The 19,551-nt window shown below is 45.3% G+C and overlaps 1 protein-coding gene across 3 annotated transcripts in view; it reads right to left on the minus strand.

The window, feature by feature from the left end:
* The window catches only part of LOC144128326 (DNA damage-regulated autophagy modulator protein 1-like), a 73,803-nt gene that overhangs the window by 14,477 nt on the left and 39,775 nt on the right, over positions 1 to 19,551 (minus strand). For all 3 annotated transcript variants that reach the window (XM_077661649.1, XM_077661648.1, XM_077661647.1), the window contains 3 exons: positions 3,382 to 3,449; positions 2,566 to 2,738; positions 329 to 503 (listed from right to left, as the gene is read on the minus strand). In XM_077661649.1, the coding sequence (XP_077517775.1) occupies positions 329 to 503; positions 2,566 to 2,738; positions 3,382 to 3,449 (416 nt within the window). The remainder of the gene's footprint in view (positions 1 to 328; positions 504 to 2,565; positions 2,739 to 3,381; positions 3,450 to 19,551) is intronic.

Raw genomic sequence — 19,551 nt, forward strand, 5'->3', positions numbered from 1 at the left:
AAAGCACGAGACAAACTTGCGATGCTCGAAACAGAACAGGACCGAGATTTTCTCTGCCAATATATGAGCAAGAACTCGCATAAACAGCCTGCCATACGCCAAACGTCTCCTTAAAAGTGATGAACAAGGGGTGTTGGAACAAAAGCAAAAAAAAACGTTTCATTGTACCTAAACACTCGCGATGCAAACATCGGGCCTGTGATCTACATTTCGAAAGCGATGTACAAACACTGCTTTTTTCGGGTCATAGTATACGCAAAGGAAGGTCTCAGTCAAAGGAACTTGTGGAGAATAAGCCGGAGAAAGTGAAGGTCCATATTGTTCTTACTTGTGATTCCCGAAATGATCCCCACGGTGGCTATGATGCAGCGCAAGTAGAAGGATGGCTTCCAGGCACCGTAGTCGATGATGTAGTTGCACAGGGCCAAGATCCACATGAGGCTGATGCCGCTGGCAAACATTCCCACGGCGCCGATTATGTGTGGCAGAAAGATCGGAAGAAGCTGCGCAGGATAAGGAATGCGGGGTGGAAACAGCAGGCGGAAAGAATATTAGACGTTGTCGAAGTCAGAGCCACTATAGCGACCACGTCTGCTAATCACTTTTTAAAGCCCAAAGTGACAGCTTGAGCGTATTCAAAAGGTGTCAGTTTTCGAAACCGAGTATTACAAGAAAAAGTGAGTAAGAAACCACTAACTACGATTATGAAGTCGAAAATAACTGCTCGAAAGAGATATTGCAAAGATATGCATGTGTTCACTTATCGGACGCGTAGTGGGAAAGAAAAAAGCGCACATCAAAAATAACTTCAACACTGCAATGCCAGGCATATCACGTGTGATGCAAAGTGTGTAAGTGTGAATAATTTTCATATCTGCTCTCACAACTTAATCGCAGGAACGGTCTCTTTCAAGATATTTATGAAAGCAAGACCAAATTTTTAGGCGAACTCGTTTGAGAAGGGGTGCCGAAAGAAGTTCGTGCAGACTAACTCTTATGGTAAAGGAGCCTGAAATTTCTGTTGTAACTGTACATCGACAGATGGTGTAGCAGTTCTGAATTTTGCTGTTCAATATCTGTGCTTGCCTATTGGCGCGGACTTTTATATTAAGTACAGATTCATAAATTATCAGTTGCTTAATTTAATTAAGCTGTGTGTTGATTACGCTGTAATCAACTTTTTTAATGAATCTCCCAGTTTTTTTTCCACATTTATGGAATGAAGGGGCTATTAGTGATGGAGTACTAGAAACTCCTAATATCTGGCGTTTTCAATGCCAGGGCAGTACGGCATAAACTGAAGAAGCGAATACTGAACGCAGCTCGAGTGTTTTAGAAGTAAAACAAGAGATGTCTGCAGGCAGTCAAGAAGGAAAATGATATACCGAAAGTCATTCCATTCAGGAATTCTGCGCATGCTGAAATTTCTTCCAAGTATACGAGACACCGTGCATTGCACATTAAGCAGCGAGTAGCAGTACGAACTTCTTGCAAATTTTTTGTTACACGATCCTTCAAGGCGCCGTGTTACCAAAAGGCAGATGTCTAGCTTCCATACGAATTACGTTACTCTCACGAAGATGACTATTGTACAACCAGCGCGCGTCTCATGCGGCAGGTTCTTCTGATATTCGATACAATATCCACATAAATTTATTCGCATTCAATGGAATGTTTCTGGCTCAAATAAGAGGCCTCAATATCCTTGCTTAAGCGTACATCATTGATTGAGGAGGAGCTTAAACATTGTTTAATAACAAAGATAAATATCTTCTTGGGAGGGCTCAGTCCAAGAGCCCTCTGGCCTGGCAAATCAGCTTGCGCTATTTACCAGCTCGTGTGGCCTGACGTGCGGTCTTCCAGGTCCTTGAGGAATCATTCAGCCTAACCACAAAGCTTTCGCAACTTAGAAATTGTATTGCCTGGCTAATAGAGTAGCAGGCTTACAGAAGAAAAACAGCACTTAATTATAAAACGCCATTAGGAAACGTCGCGTTTAAGTGCTCATTTTAGATACTGTGTGCCTGCCCTACATTGTAATGGAGACAGAGCTGACGCCTCCTTGCATAGTGTACCGAGGAGTCAGAGTGTGCTTCAGAGGGAACTAAATGTGCAAAGGCCAACTTCGGGGGATTTTTCGAAACTTTCAGCTGACGATCGCGTTGTAATTCTAAGACATCCATTTCTCAATCACAAGAAATAATTTTTCATTCTTGTGAATTCATTAATTTCATAAATTTGGCAGCCGCTTCGCGTTTCGGTATTAAAAGCGAAAAAAGCTCCGGGTAACTTATGGCAAATGTTTTGGTGGAACACATGAACCTCTAAAAGACGCCGCAGTGACCCGTTAGAACCGCAAGAACTTAAAGGTGCGCCCTTCATGAGAATGAAGTTTTTCCTTCACCTTGAACTGCGACTGCCAAAGCGCATCATAATCATGATTGTACGTAGTTATGATGATGATGATGAAAGAGAATCTCAGCCTAAGAACGACGGATTAAGTCTGCACATCGATGTGCATTGTGACTGACACAGCACTGAAGCCTCGCATTCGTAGGAACTCACCCAGGTGCCGTCCCTGCGCACGGTACCGACGGGGTTGATGGCCAGCAGTACCATTCCCGCCGAACAGCCGAGTCCGGCAAGCGGTATGAGGCGGCTGAGCCATTTCACGAGGGTGTTTTGAGACGCATTCGTCACGACCATGATGAGGTAGCATATGCAGCAGCCGACCAAAACTGCAAGGGGTAGGAAGCAGCCTCATTGGAATCACCCGCGCATTCACTAACAATGTAAACAACTCGGAGTACTTCGCTTGCTCTAATAAATGAGCTAAATAAATAAACTCGCATAGGTATACCTAACGGCACAGAAGGACGGTAAAACCAATTAGAGACCCTCGCTAGTTGCCATACACAGTGCGACATCTTATGAGCGAATAACTCCATTATTTTTTCGCAGGCTAACTCGAAGGGAAGGCTTAGGCACAGGGTGGGCAATTTGTGTACAACGAACTAGCAAAGCCTTTACGAACATTCTTGGAAGCTCGAACACGTTGAAAGCGCTCAAGTATGTTGCCAAGTATTTCTCTTACATGTATTGTTGACCAAGTCAACACTACGTCAGCAACACAGCAGTGAAGGACCATGTGCCCCTTCACATGCTTTCACCTGCCGTGTCGCCACTGTCAGTGTCATCGAACCGAACGTATTCGTGACGCGTCAAATTTTCCTACGGGGCCTTGAAATATTCGGATGCTTACTGACTTTACTCCGTGCAAGTGCAGATGGGCGGAACACTGATTTCTGCGTCGCACTACCTTCAGTGTATCCTGCAAATTGGCGCCAGCTAGAGCATGCAGACCGTAAGAAATATACTTACAGCATAGCGCTACCAAGATCATGGAAAAACAGAAGATGCTACTCTGGGGAGGGTCTCCGCCTGCATCGCTGCAAAAAGAACGTGTGGTGTTACGACAGATACGAATAAACCGGATACACGCAAAAGCGTCTGACCAAAAACTAACGCTGCATAAGAGCGGGTAATGATGGTAGCCGGCAAGAGCTATAATGTGGATATAATGATGCGTGTAGCCTTATGGAAGAGCACTCCAGTCGATCGACATGTGAACAATGATACAAACGTTTTGTCGCTGGGGCGTAGAAGAGGCTTAAGAATCGTTACCAGCAGATGTTTGCACGGACTGCGCAACAATTGCAGTATGTCGCAGAGCGAAGAGACATAATGAGAATTAAACAGGTATTAGGCGAAGTTGCTCAATTTACCAGCTGCTGCTTAGAAGAGATATGCAGAAGGTTCTGTTCAGAACAGCTGCAGTAATGGTAATGGCGTACCCCTTAGCTACCACCCATTCGATGATGACGTTCCCAACTGAGTAACTCTGGGAATAAACTGCACCGCACGACAGAAGACCTGCAGGAAAGATGCAACTATAGGTTTAGTACTTTATGTGAAAACGAAACTAAATGAATGGTCAACCCAAGGAGGGCAGAGGTTCAGGTCAAAGCGTTATATGGCTTTGTCATTACTACATAGCCATATTTTATGACCAAAAAGGGATAATACGGTAGGAATATTGGGTGTTTGCGCCAAAATTTTGAGGAAAAGAGCTAAAGTGCTGAATATCACACTAACTCACAACGTCAGCACAGGACGACTCGTGTAAAGAAGAGTAATATCGATGGTTTGCTATTACTGAGCCTCAAAGAAAACTTTTGCAAGATATTCTGCCACGGCGCGAAAAAGGAAGTAGAAATTTACGGGAAAAGTCTTCATCGTTTGGCGAAATAAACGAACGGCTTTTGAGATCGCTATTATAGGCTTCTATATCGCGGGAACGCCGCATCCATTAATGCTTCTCAAGCAGATCAAATTCGTCTTAAAGTAAACCCTGGCATTCGTGAAGCATTTGCCTCCTGAAGCCGAAACATTCTATTCCGGCAAAGCAGAGACACTGTTCTTATACGTCTCTAAGGCGTTTGATAAAGTTGAGTGTATAAAATTACTGCATAAGTCAATGTATGTCAATCTTCCTAACTACCTCATTGAATGGATCGGTATTTACGTAAAGAACTGAGACCAATTGGCAGAAATCAATAGCAGTGTTTCTGATCGCCGCGCAGCAACCTCCGCGGTGCAGAGTACAGTATCTTGGGCTCTTTGCTTTACTTGTTACACAATAATGATATACTCCAATTAATTCCTGACAGTTTGCATTCCATTCTTTGCCGAGGACTGCATTCTTGAAAGCAAACCCGCAGTTAGTGACTGCGAGCCATTAGAGCTATTTATTTTTTTGACAGAACAATGGTGTAAAGAACGGTGTATGAAGCTTTACACCCAAAAGTCTTTCTAAAGGTCACATGTAAAAATAATGATAATTCATTTCAATAATAACTTGCGCAATTACATTACATAGCTAGCGTCATGTCGCCGTAACTGTTTAACATAGAATACCCATATTTCAAATATTTGTGCATCAGTTTTGGACACCTTTGTTTTCTCAGGCGCACAACTAACTATGCTCCATCCCAACAAACACTTGTTTTATAATCCATACCAGTTCTTAACTTGCATTTGTCGTCTGGGACCATAATACTAAATGTGATGTTCATAGCTTAGAACTAATTCAGAGAATTGCTGAGTTTGTTTCGATAAATATAAAATAGCAGACTATCCTACTGACCTTACATGATTGCGAAGTATACATTCTATGCACAGAAACGCGCAGGAGAATTTTATTTACTTCTGATGCGCAAGCTTTTACCCAACATAAACCAAGGCCCGCTGCATTGTTTGAGAGTTTTCAGCGCAAGACGAACACAATATAACCGCAGTAACAAACTAGAACCAATTTTAGCAAAAAACAGTTTTCTTTTACGAAGAGGTTGTTTTCATGGACGATATGAGCCTTGAACTCTTTTCCAGAGAGCCAGATTGAGCGCGCAAAATTTCGCCAGTTGCTAGAGTGGTATTCGTGTGGCTGACAGTACTACTGCAGTGTATTCTTTTTCCGTCCCTTATCACTTTTTATGCATTGGTTATTTTGATTCATTAGTTGATTTATTACTCAGTTCTTGCATTGCTGAACTTCCGTAATTCAATTTCTTTGATTTTGCTAGTTTTGCAGGTGAGGTGCTTCTTTACTCGCGCTTTATTGTATACGTATGAGTCCCATCCTGCTAGGGCAAACATGTTTCGTGTATTATTTCTAAACTAAAGCATAAAAACCCGATTTATGAGGATTATAGCCAATCTCAAAAAGTAATTACGCACGTTACAAAGCTGTGGAAACGCTAGAAACGTTCTGTGCATTGTCAAAAGTCAAACTTTCGAGGTACATAAAATCAAGTTTAATTCAGTTTGTTAAAGCACGAAGCTTTAAAATACTTAATTTACGATCAACCAGCGCTCAAAATTCGTTAGTGATAAAAAGAACATATGTGGGTGAAATTTCGCTTCAATATCCTTCTTTCTTTTGCTTAATTAAGTGTTTTGCTAAATAGGTGGCATTTGTGCGGTTAAACCTCATGTGTCGCTTTAACGCTGAACTGTTTGTGCGCTTGAAAATGCGCTTGATGATTATGTAAGCGGAAGTACTCGCCATTGATTTCAAGAATCAAAATAGTACCTGTGCTATAAAAATAAATAATAAAAAACGACAAGGAAAAAACGACAGGGAATTGAACGTATCGACCGGGGGCCGGTCCTTGTCTTTACAGAGACCAGGCCCCGGTCGATACGTTCAATTAATTCGTTAAGTTTTCCACTGTTTTTCAATTTTTGATGATTGCGCGTTGCGTTTATTATTCAGCTGCGAAAAATTCATTTTCGAGATGATATATAATTCATTACGAAAGTTTACATGCAGTCTTCAAACTACGGTGCATAGAGGATAGTTTTTTTCATTTGGGCTGGTAGCAAATTGATTGATTAATAAGGTTTTATTTGATAATCATTTATAAATATATGAGAAGCTAGCTACTTCCCAAAATAGGCTCCACGTGATTTAGGGCCCATGCAGAGACTCTTCAAATGATCCTAACTGAGGCTCTCCGATCGCTGATGGGTTTGATATTTGAAAAGATAGCCTGTTTACTCCGTAACTTGGCGACATAAGAGAACGCGCATCTGCTCAAGCAGTTTGGCGCCGATAACGACTAAAGAAAAAAAAACATCTCTCGTCATCCTTGCGTGCCCATCGCAGCGCTCCAAGACTCATTCTCACCACGCAAGTGGCGAATCCTTTCCTAATCTGCACGCAACTTCTTCGGTGAATTACAAGTTTTACTACAGCTCTACTAGGTACGTTCGGCGTAATCATGTGTTATCTGCGCCGCCCACATTCTGCATTTTCTCTCTGCGCTCCCTACCTCTTACCTCCACACATCACGTACCCTGACTGGCTACTGCACCGGACTACTCGGAAACTCGCAACACAAGACATTCGTTAGAGCTACCTACGAGGCTGATGCGAGTATAGTGGCATAAAAGACATAGACATCTCACTCCCCTATCCATAGTTACTTAACACTGCGATTGGCGTCAACATTTGGGCTCACATCGGCCGTCGCTGGATTTCGCATTACCACAAGATTTCGCATCTTCGCATTCACACCGGATGAATGTTTTTTATACCTTGGATTTGTAGTACGGACCACCCCTTACATTTACGCAAATTTCAAGGTCGAATAAGATACTCGCGAGGTTGCGCACGGAATTCTGAACCTGAATACCTGCCTGAGACAGAAAAAATACCCATACACCTTAGACTTTCGCTGGCGTGCTGCGACCCACATGCACAATATTCTTGCACAAAAATTTTGGAAATTGCAAAACTGCGCGATACTGGTATATTAATATTGAAGGTAATGATCCACTCTTCCAATATGTAGCAAAATCTCTTTCATAGTGTTTGCATCGGTCGCACTGAGCTCTTAAGATTGCCTTGGAAAGCCAATGGGGGAACGCTTTTGACCATAGCAAAAGCGTTAACAGCAAAAAAAAATGCAAGCATTCCGACTGGAGACCTGCGGGTATATTAATTGTTTGTGTAATCTTACAATACAATACAAGAAAAAATTGCGCTCATAATCTCTTTCCCGTTCAAAAATGTTTTTGTCCAGAATTGTGGGGTATGAGTGAGCCTTCGGCGATGTCAGCTTAATGGAACCGACAACAGATGGCAATAGCAACGTGGCATGCGTGCTTTTCGCAGTCTCTGAAAAATCTGAGCTGTCGCACGACTTCGTAGTGCCGCTGAGTGTTCGTGCAGCACAGGAGGAGCACATGACGTCACTCACCACCGACGTACCTGAGACGCAGCGAACGTGTTAAACGCATTCTTCGATGGCGATTAGACAACACCAGCATAAATAAAGGCATTGCGGTCTCCTACTAATATCCTTAGAAGGTCGGCGGCAGGCCATTCTCATTACTGGAGCGCCTGATTTTATCGCGCGTCGAGTCGCTATCGACAGCAGTCTTACGTTCATATATCGCTTGCGGCTAGCTCCTATGCACTCGCGCGCACTGATGGCAGGGGCCTATTTCTTCAAGGCAAATAAAGCAGCCAAGGTAGCGCGCTCATTATACTGAATCAGTGATGACCGACATAGTTTTGCCATGAACTTAGTCCGCTGCTTCAACATTCATCCATGCAGCTAGGTGCACAACAATACGTTGAATGACAAAATAATTTTCGAGTCGAGATAACCGCCTACAATAAAAAATAAAAGACAACAGGCAACCCGTCAAAGAATTCCTACGCGCCAAAGACAGCGGACAGCGCTGTGCACGCCTGGCGGACATGTTCGACCACCAGGGGTTTTCTAAAACGCCTTAAATTTTCACCACACTGACGTTTCACTCTGTCTTCAACGGAGTGTGGCACGGTGGCCTACTTATGGAAGCCAGGTTGTTTCTCGCACAAGTCCAGATTTCTCGGACGTCTCTAAATTTTTATGAAAAATGAGTAATTTCTCACTATTCTCCACCCAAGCGCAGCCATACAGCTAGAAAGGCAATAGCTTTCACAAAAAGTTCGTAATTGAAGAAAACGGTATTGATGATAACGAGCAACTCCTCCTTTATAGGAAATCTATTCCACCTTGAGGGGGATTCCCCTGAACATTGCCCTAACACTGCTTCCACTTCGAGTTGTCGCTCGAAATTCACTCTCGCCCTAACTTACGCTTGTCGTCCCGGTCAGCTCAATTAGCAGAGCCACTGCTCCGGTGAGGCGGTAGTTCCGGATTCGAACCCAGGACTGGGACGAATTTTCTTTGACTACGAAGTTTCTGTGAAAGCTGTATAGCTCTCCCTTGTGACAATGTGGCTGCACTTGGTTGGATGCTAATGGGTAATTACTCACAATTAATCTACTCCGCCTCGGGGGATTCACCTAAACATTAAAGCATACTTAATTTTGAGGTAACTGGGGAATATTTAAGACACTGTTATACTGATGGGAATTGTCTAACCTTCCGATGAGTAGCAAAAACTTTGTTTTTAAAGTTTGTCTCGCGCTCGCACGTAGTCGTTAAGACCGCCATAGAAAACCAAGGGGGACATTTTTGACAATGGCAGAAAACCACAAGCATCGCGAGAAGCGATCTGCGGATATATTTTTGATTGCTATTATGCGACCTTATAATGTCCCGCGGAAAAAAATCTCCTTGTCCAGATTTTCTGGGTAAGAATTTTGAGGGAGTTTATTAGACAAGCCCCAGTAATTACCTTCACCTATGTTGTAGGCAAATTTATGCAATGTCAGAGCAAATGCTTCTTCAATTAGGCCCTTTAGAATCGTAAGCCATCCCCTGCTACCCTACCCTAGCAAGCTTTCTATCCTTCAACCTCAGCATACGATCAAATACGACTTGATGATGTCCTATTTGAAACTACCATCAGGAAATAACACAAGAAGCTCATGTAGTTCGCATATTAGATACGCAGTACATTGCAGCTTTAGCTCTTGGATTTATACTTCTGCGCCAGGACAGCAAGAAGACCACGTCGGCTCAGATAAAAAGCTTAGTTTTGTTTTCCTTGACCTCTCAACAACGTCACACTTTTGAAATTGTCCTTCAGTGGACTTTTGCTCGAGGTAAACAGCTCTGGGCGCTTTGCGCTGCGGTAGCAGCCCACTGGCCAATAAACGCCATGTTGAAAAGTATCTTTTTTTTCCCAGTTAGTTGAGGACAAAAATAAGTTCACTGACATGTTAACGCTAGTGACTAGCGATGCTTCGACCGCAGTAGTTAAAAGCATCGTAACATCATGAACAAGTGACGTCATCAGGTATGCTCGCCAGTAATGAACCACGGTAACTGACTGGCTGAAAAACTTTATGTTCAAAATATGTACAGGGAGCGAGTGCAGCGGTCCTTAAGGGGCGGTCCTTACAAACGCTAGGTGGGCAGTTCATTAGATGAGCCCATTGGCTGTAGCTGCGGCTAGGGCGCGCCCGACGAGGGCCTTTTGGTTTGCCAGGTCAGAGCAGCCGAGCAGGGCCGCCTCCCAGTCCTCCCGGGTAGGGTTGGGGATAGGGGGAAGGTGCGGGGTTGATTGGCATGCCCACAAAATGTGGTAAATGTCCGAAGACTTTTCCCTACAGTGCGGGCACTACCCTGTGCACGCAGGATCGAAATGTTTGTTGCCTGCCGGGCGCAGCAGTGTTTTTGCATAAAGGCGGAGGAGTAAGCGTTCCTCCGCCTTCGTGAGACCCTTGAAGGCTTAAGAAAGATTGCATGGCCGAATTTGTAATATTGGATGATTTTCTTGAAGGAAAAAGCCGGATTGGGGTCGAAGTCCGCATCGAGGGGAGGCGGGGGCGATGCCCGGAGAGTGAGCGCGCGGGCAGCGGCGTCGGTCGCTTTGTTGCCCTCGAGACCCGTGCGCGCGGGTCTATCGTGCGGGGCGCGGGGCGCCGAGATAATTACTATGTTGAAGTATTTGGTAAGCCAAATAGGGAATAAAGCTCCTTTCGATGTTCCTGCGGGCCCCTCGCGGGTCGGTAATGATAACCCGCGAGTCCTGATCGGCAATGGCGAGCGCGATTGCCACCTCTTCCGCGTGAGTAATGTCGTGCCTTGAACATGAGGCTGTTCACTGCGGTGTTTTGGTGGACGATTGCGGCCGTATACCAGCCCTCATGGTGTGGGCCGGTGGCGTGTGCGTAAAATACTCGGTGTTTGTTTCCATAGTAGCGCGAGGCGCTGGCCACTATGGTCGTATCGTGTCATGTCGGCCGGAAGAGGGCCTACGTGCAAGGCGTACCTCCAGATTTCGGGGATGCACACGCGCTCTTCCGTCAGTGTTGGATGGTGGATGTGAAGTCGGGCAAGCAGGCGGCGTCTTTGGGAGCCTTGTGTAGTGGTTTGTCAAGTGTGCTTCTCGGAGCTCCATGATGGTGTTGACCATCCCCAGGAGGAGCTCGTTGGACGTGGTGACCGGGAGGTCGAAAGCACGCTTGTAAATCTTACGAAGAACCACCTCAAGGGCTTTATCGCCATATTTAGAAAGTGGAGGTAAGGCGTCGAGTACAAGACTCTACTGGTTACGAATGCGTGCGCCAGCCGCAAGGCATCTTTGCACCGTGACCCCCCACGGTTATTGGCAACCCAGCGGATCATGCGGCCCACCTGGTCCCCCACCTTGCGCAGTTACCTTATAATTACCACGTTAAGGCGTTAGGAGTAAAACGTGTGATACAAACGGTTCGTTTATGTAGCAGTCTAACACAATCGAAGAGCAATGGAAGAGTGCGCCACATACAGAACAGCGCACAGCACTATAAAGGGCAACGTTGGCGGTAACGCGTTACAAGTAACAGCGTTACCAATAACGCGTTACTTTTTTCGGTAACTTGGTAACGTACTCGTTACCATTTCTGAACTGCAACGGGTAACGTACTTACATTAAATTTTTTTGGTGCTGTGAGGTATCACGTTACTAGTTACTTTTTGTTTCAATTGTCCTTCACTCCGCCCCTTTTTTAGAAAAGGGGCGCAGAGCACCTAAAGTGATGTTGAAAATAAACAAAACGTACAGGCGCTCTCGACGAGCTTTGTTGCGGCTCGCATGCATGCCAGAAAACACCTGCCCTTGAGGATACACCCAACTAAAAAAAAGTACAGAATAGCCATAGACCGCGAAAAACACGTGCACGAACAAGCATTCACACACTTGCCTTCACCTACCTCCCATTCCCAAACAACTCACACGCACAACTCTCTAAAGAGTGGAAGCATGCCGAGCATTTTGGAACATCACATTTTTCAGAATTACTGTAAATTTATTGAGAGTTCAGCGATGTTTCCTTTGTGAAGTTAGAATTGATGATGAAGTGTCATTTTGTGTTTAATGTCACATTCAGAAAATGGATTCACCCTGTGCTACAGAGTTAGAAGCCATCACATGTAACTCTGCAGGGAACTTCACGCCATTATAACATTGCTAAGCTGCTGCACATTTGTGCGAAGTATTCTCGTTGAGCTAGAGAAATCTCGTTGAAAAATCTTCGTGCTAGAAGTTTTATGCGAATTATGAGCTTTATAAAATTGTTATCTTGAGTTCTTAATGCGAAGATGCACTAATTAAAATGTATGGCCATGAGGTAACGCAAAGTAATGTGCGGTACTTTTTTCGGTAACGGTAACGCGTTCCCTTTTTTGTAGGTAACGTAGGGCGGTAACGCGTTCCTTTTTATTAGCGTAGCGAATAACGCATTTAGTTACTTTTTTCGATAACGCCTACAACACTGATAGAGGTCCACAGTATGTTAGTATGTTGCCCCAAAGCACTCTCTCTCTTTCAAACCATCTTATCAATTGTGCTCACATATTATCCTCAATGATGGCGTCTTTCTACGCCGATGCTTTAGGTTGTGCCTATACTTCGCATCCTCTAGAATCAAAATACTTGTAGTGGCAGTGCATATCCAGTGTTATCTTTGGAAGCTTTTGTTGCTCTTTGGGAGCAAAAATCAAAGGACAAAAACAGTAAATATTCGGCGGTTGCATATATAATGATCGACAGCATGTTGTGCGGCCATGGTAACATGGGCACTTTCTTCAGAATGTGAAATGTTTTTCAAAGGTATCCCCCTCTTGTCTTGACTACGCAGCCGGTGCCCTGTCCTTCAAGAAACATGCGATCCTGCTTTATGTGAGCACAGCTTCATTGGCACCACTCTATATGCGGTGAAATAAAATGATTTTCACGGGCAGTAAGTGTAGGACACCGTGTTTTAAATGCCCGCTGGTTGAAAGCAGCAGTGAAACAGCACTGAAGGACTGGCTGTTCTTGCTGGTTTTATTAACAAAACGAATTATAAACGTAGTAATAAAGCACGACTACGTGTTCCATGAATATCACTTAACAAATATTTCGTGTAGCACAGCCAGCTTTTCCTATTCGGGGTGCGCTTCACAGGGTCTGAAAAGCTTCTCTCATCCACATGTGACAAATCCAGCGCTAGCCAGCACATCCGTGTGCAAGGGGATTGCCATAGCGTTTCTGATTGTTTGCTTCCGCGCTTGCTTGCACAAAGCCCTCCCATTGACAAAACTCTTCCCCTGATGCCACGGCCAACCTCCACGTGCTTTCCCGCGTTCGGGTACCGCAAAACATGCCAGCTCTGACAGCACGTGACCCGAGAAGAAGGGCACGGTTCACACCTCACTGAAGTTAGGATATGACGTCAACGCTAGCCTTCATAATTGAACTCCCGCTTCACACGCCGTTCTTCCGACACATTTCGCTTTGCACTGCAACAGGGAAGTGCGACCTACGCAGAGATCAGCTCTCCGGTTCCCGCCGGTTGAGTGCGGACAAAGGTACTTTCCATCGGGTTACGAGTCAATCTGCGCCCTGAACGCTTGCAGCATCCGCCCGCACTGGAGCTCGACGTTTGTCAATTAACCGGCCCGAAGCATATCGTGCTGCGGGTAAAAAAAGCAGCAGAGACTAACAAATAGACATGAACACAAAAAATAAGCGATAAGGCGCGAAACCCAGTCTTGCGCACGACGCGAATGCGTGCCTACGTTGCGCCGCTCACGCGTGCAACCGCGCACCGTCGACGACACGAGTTGTCGCCGCTGCCGCGTGCGCATGTGTCGCTTGAGAGCATGTTTAAAACATGTCTCGCGCCGCACACAGAAGGGGATCGCTGGTGGGGCCCTGCACCTGGCAGAGATGCCACTAGCCGCGTTATTACGCGGAAGTTTGCCGCGAGCAGTGAAAGACAAACCCGCAGGGCCGCCGGCTCGTCTCCGCCTTCCACTGCCTCTTCCATTTTCCTCTTTCTTTACCCTTCCCTGTACACGTCGTCACATGATTTGCCTCTTTCCTGACCGTGTCCTTGTTCCGCGGAAGTGCCGCTAGGTCACTTGGGCATGCATGCCGCGCCGCTGCAGACATGACGCCGCGTGGTTCCCGATGTCGATGCGCCGCGTCTGTTTGCGCGAGTTGGTGCAGGCCGGGCATACACGCGATGTGTCAACTAGTTCGTCATGCCAAGGCGCTCACCGGAAAAACAGGCTGTTTTTGCCACTGGTTACCGCCGCTGCGGTAGATGTAAGTATGGCGGTAAGAGAATTAAAGGCAAAATATCAGGAAAGCGGTGTGATGAAAGGGTTGTAGGAGTATCATTTGCCAGAACCGAGACGTTTCTGTAGGTCACAATTCGCATTGGCGTTGAAGTCAAGGAAAGTAATGTTAAGGTTACGAAAATTCATTTTTTTCGAGAAACATTACAAAACTTACTGAGTTATAGGTAGAATAAGCTTCATTTAAAACTGACCTATTAGACATGTACTCACCCCAGTCTTCTCGTTATTTAAAAGGCGGATTATGGCGGTCAATGTTGGCGTTGCAGCTATGTTTCACGCCTAAATTTTTTCGAATATTTCAAAAATTCACAAAATTTTGATAGCTCCTTCATCGATTCACGACGGATGTAATAAACCAGCGCATAAACCAATACTTGACAGTGTTTCAAAATTTGACAGATAAAGAAAAGCCGAGGGCGTTTCAGTACTATGTTGCCGCTTTCACACACGCATTGGAGTTCATTCCGCGTGCGAGCGTTACTAATAAATCCACAAATCTGGGAGATACCGCTGTTTGTCCCATGCACGGGATCATTCATTCGCATAAGAACATAGGATAGAAAGGAAGGCAATGCGAAAAACTCCGCAGTGTTTTCTGTGCTAGAGTGTTCTTTCATCCCTCCCTGCCACCCAACACTAATTCACGGAAGGGAGCTGCAGGTATCTAAGTAAGGAACTAAATAAAATAATAGCAGACTGCAAAGGGGCAAGAAGGTGCGATTGTGTTCCCACTGTAAACATGATTTGCACTTCAAACACACAATTCGTTTCTTTTTAGCGGTGTTTTGCTTGTTTTTTATTTCATTTGCGGTAATAACTCATGGACGACTTTTTGGTGGCTTATGATGTCATCAGCTTTGTAGGAGGATTTGTATGTCTTGAACAAAAAATTCCGCCTGTAACCCCTGGCTAGTAAGCCATCGAGAACGCGATCGTTAACAGCCCAAGTGGTGGTCGGGGTGGAGCGAAAAGAAATGAAAATTTGGACAAAAATTTCTGTTCTTGTGGAGGCGGGATAAGGGAGGGGTTAGGCGGGGCGCAGCTATCCATAAAATTCCTTTGATTTGTGCTTCTAAAAAAGCGGTCAGTGAAAAACACAAGCACTATCATCATGTCTTTAGGTTAAGCCCTGTTGTACTTGATACCAGAGTGTGGATCTGAATATGAGAAGAAACTTATCGGAGCCCCGTAGCTTCAAAACTTGAAGCGGTCTCGTCCGTGCCTTTTCTGGACATGTTTTTGGGATTTCTCGCGAGCTCTGATATGCTAACAGTCTTGCAAACAGGCCTTTACGAGTACAATACGACAAAAACTGGTTCACCGTGCCTCAATCTTGGCTTTATTTGAGCTTGTACTTATCATTATGCACAAACGCAATAAAGGAACGAACCATCTGCATACTCTTATCGCGGTGCCCCAGGTGCTGAAATATCTGAACTAAGCTCAACGTAAACACGTCACTGATAAAAGTCGGTGTCTTGACACATGAGAGACCTTTTCTTAGGAGCGATATCAGCAAGAACTGCGCATTTAACTCTCTAGAGGCAGCAACGTGAGAAGTTGCTGACAGCTTCCGCGTGTGTCTGAAGTGCTCAAATGACATATCGCAACAAAAGACGTATGGCAAAGTGTAAACTTTTCCTGGCTATTAAGACTTGAAACGGCAGCGAATAATAATAAAAAAACAGTCTGGTTCATGGCTGGTAAGCAAGACAAGTGCGCTATTTTCTTGGGCACGATATTTTATGTTGGTATGCTTTAAGAACACTATATTCACGGTAAAACTCGTATGCACCACAAAAACAAGGCTTTTGTTTTCTCATCGCAAGATTACCAGAACCTTGGCTTACAGCCCGCTGCCAAAGACAAACACGACAAAAAGAAACTGAAGCAAGTTAAGTTGTCAACCTCTAGAGTTTCCTGACAGTGCCTTGCTTAGGCGATGTTCTTCACGGCAGGCCATTTCAAGAGACATGACACCCGTGAGGGGTTCCGCATACAGTAGTTTGTTGTTTGTGTTCTGCTTTTTGTTGTTTGCTTGGTTCTCGCACCCTGTTCTCGAACGTTCTTTGTCGCCTTTCCCGTTTTTGTCAATGCGTCTAAGAAATAGCCGTTCAGTTGAAACGCGGCTCTCATTCTAATTTAACTGTGTCCTGTTTCTGCCGCGCTGTACCTCTTCGCTGTGTCACACCAACTAGCCCAAAGTGCCACTTAAGCGAATTACACGCCGACTTCTCCCTGGCCCAGAATTTTACATTAAAAAAAAAGAAGCCATAACGGCAACTTTGTAGACATGAGGACGTATACCAAGGCAGAAATTTGCCTTATGCATTGAAAGATTCCAGGCCGATACGGTTACACTTAACGATAGAAGGAAGAAAAAAAAAGCTTTCATCGCAATGACGAACAAAAAAAATCTAAATCCAAGGTGCATACAGTCAGTGCATGTATTTTGCCACTAGTGTGATGAACTACTCCGTCCGACATGCACGAAGAGCTCGCAGGCAAATATAGGAGGCACTTAGACACTGATGCCTCACCAGAGACAGTATCTGGACAGTATCATATTGGCGTAAACGGGAGCTATCCTCGACGCGTAATGAGAAGGTTTAAGAATATTCTCACAAAATCTGCAGCATTGTTCAGCGTTTATAGTTTACTATTTCCGCACGCAAATCCAGCTTCACAGCAACGCGGTCGTGGTGCCGTCAGCTGGCAGCCGGAAACATTCCGATGCTGATGGTGGTACACTTTAAAAACAAGGTCATGCGTGTATGCATGATAAGCAGTAACTAGGGCATTAAGACGACGCAATCTTCTACGAAGACCATGCGCAAAAATTAAAACCGTTGATTTCAAATATGCATTTCGACTTCGCTGCTTTTGTCAAGTATACGCTGCAGATTTGCCAGCGAAAGTATACGTATACAACGGTATGGCTGTTTAGAGCTGTGTCTATTCCTCCAGGCAAATTCGCACGCGAAAGGATGAAGAGTGCGTCGTTTCCCATGTCGATGGCGCCTTTAATGTTTTCCCACAGCCGTGTTGCGCGTTGGCGGCGGCGCATTTTAGCAACGGTACACGGACCGTCGATTTGCACGGCGACGCGTCAAGGCCGACCAGTTTGAGCGCGCATCTGTTTACCAGGTGGGCGTTCTCGGAAGCGTTTGTCGGCTGTACCCTCACCAGGTGCGTTCCCGAGCGGTGCAGGAGGAGCCGTCACTTATCGAGGGACTTCGCGTCTGTCCTTCCCGTTCCTGTATGATGATCGCTCGCGGGCATACGGAGTAGCCAAAGCGGATGAAAGCTATACTTGACACCTTACGCTTGTAAGCGTGTCCCGCGTGGCTTTATTCCCAATTTTTAGAACTCGCAGCGCGGCGTCGTAAAGAATTCTGAAAGGAATCGACTGGACGCTGTATTCTAGCTGAGGAGAGTATATTATGCTCTTGGGCCTTATTCATCACCCGATAAAATTTATGTATCAATCAGGCTTAAGCTACATGTTTTTTTTTTCGCCCGGAGCACGCAACGCAGCTTCCCACTGCGCACAAACTTCCACCACATTTTAATTTAAATTTCTGCATCCTCGTCAGAGTCAGAAAATATTCAGGAGACACTGAGCAGAAAAATAAGTCGGGCTGTGTCAGTATCGGCTGCTTTAACTGAAAATGAAGCTTTTATAAGCAACAAAAGTGCGATAAACTAAATACAGGTGTCGCCCCCATTTCATCGCTTAGATCCCTGAGCCTAGGATACATGGCCTTTCACATTCTAATGGCGATCACGGAGTTGGTTTTGGTGCTGACATCAGGAGGTGACATCACGACGCAGGTAAACAAAAAGAATTGCTGATGGCCTAGCTCTGTTAGGCCAGGATATACGTAGCGAAAGCGCGGCGACTTCTGCATCGGAAGAGTGCATTCACTAGATGCGCCTTATTCATGGTTAAAGCTTTATCCGTCCTGGCGGAGTGGTAGAGTCTCTGCCTCAAACGCCAAAGGCCGTGGCTCGATTCCGAGCCTCGGCACAGTTTTTTTTTGTTTTCATTCAGTGAGCGTGCGGGAGATTTCAATGGCTCCCACAGATGCCGCCACCGAATACATTGGTTAGCGGTTAAGCGCAGACCCTGTTAAGGCGAGCTTGTACTCCGGCGTAGTGCGCGCGCTGCACGGCGACGTCACGTCGGCCAAAGCGAGACCCTCTATACTCCAACTGCGCTTGACCGCCGACGCGTTCGGCGGCTTCGGAGCACTCTTACCGCACTGGCAGAGACTTGGAGCGTCTCTCTATTTCGCGCCGACTGCGCCAGCCACCGCCGGCCCGGCCAGACCGGTTCGGCTCCATGGCGAGGCGCGCGTTGTGACGTCATGTGCCTCCTCGGAGCACCGCCACGGTGAAATCGCAAGTTCGCAGGCCAGTAAAGCTTTCGCTTTAAAAATGTCCCACACCCAAGCGCAATTTTCTCAGCGGTAAATGCCACTATTTTTCCCAGAAAAATGCACAGAATCCATCTTTGTGAACAACAAACAAACGAACCGGAATGTATGAATGTCATTTTAATCAAGGCCAAAAATTGGATCGAGTTGCTCACAGTTCCCCTTTCAATGCACATCAGTGTTATACGTTTTTCGACAGAAGCTTCTGTTCTGCAGCCTAAAGGTCATTCGAAGTTATAGGCTATATCCACTGAGCTCCGCCCGTAAGCGTTTCAAAAATTCTATTGCAGCCGCTGCGGTATGAGCCACCTTCCATGCTGGCTGTTTTTTTTTGTGTGTGTGTAAATCTGCGTCCTGCTTCTTTCTATGATCCTAACGCTTCACTATGAGCTTATTTGTAATTTTAATCGAAGCATGTACTCTGTCCGTGTGTATTTAACTAATAAGCAAGATAAGACGTAGCTGCATGTGTTTGAAGGCATAGGGACCAGTGGAATGGAGCGTAGCGGAAGATAAAAAAATGCTGTTAGACTAATGGCTTCAAAAATTGTCTACGTTCACTGGAATACCCATACATGAGAAATGTGTTTTGATTAATGCTGACCATGCAGGCTGTTGCGTCAGGTCTCAATAGGATATACTATCTCAAGTAGTGGCGTCCCTGTTGAGAACTATGTTCACAATATAAAGTTCTTGCCGCGGTGTCGCATGCAGGGACTGATAATTTACATGGAGTTCCCCCGAAATTACGTGGTAAAAACTGCAGGAAATGTTTCTTAATAAGCCAAGAACACACACACACACACACAAAAGGCTCGTTTAACGCTTGCTTATTTTGGCTTATGCCTGACTGAAGATAATTCGGTGGAAGTCTCGATCCAGCGATGAAATCTGAATTCTTATAATACCTGCTGAAGACAGCGGAGCTGTTCGAACTACATGCTGCAGCGGTACAATACAATATACAATTCGCA

Source organism: Amblyomma americanum, chromosome 4 (genome assembly GCF_052857255.1).
Source record: "Amblyomma americanum isolate KBUSLIRL-KWMA chromosome 4, ASM5285725v1, whole genome shotgun sequence".
Classification (NCBI taxonomy): Eukaryota; Metazoa; Arthropoda; class Arachnida; order Ixodida; family Ixodidae; genus Amblyomma; species Amblyomma americanum.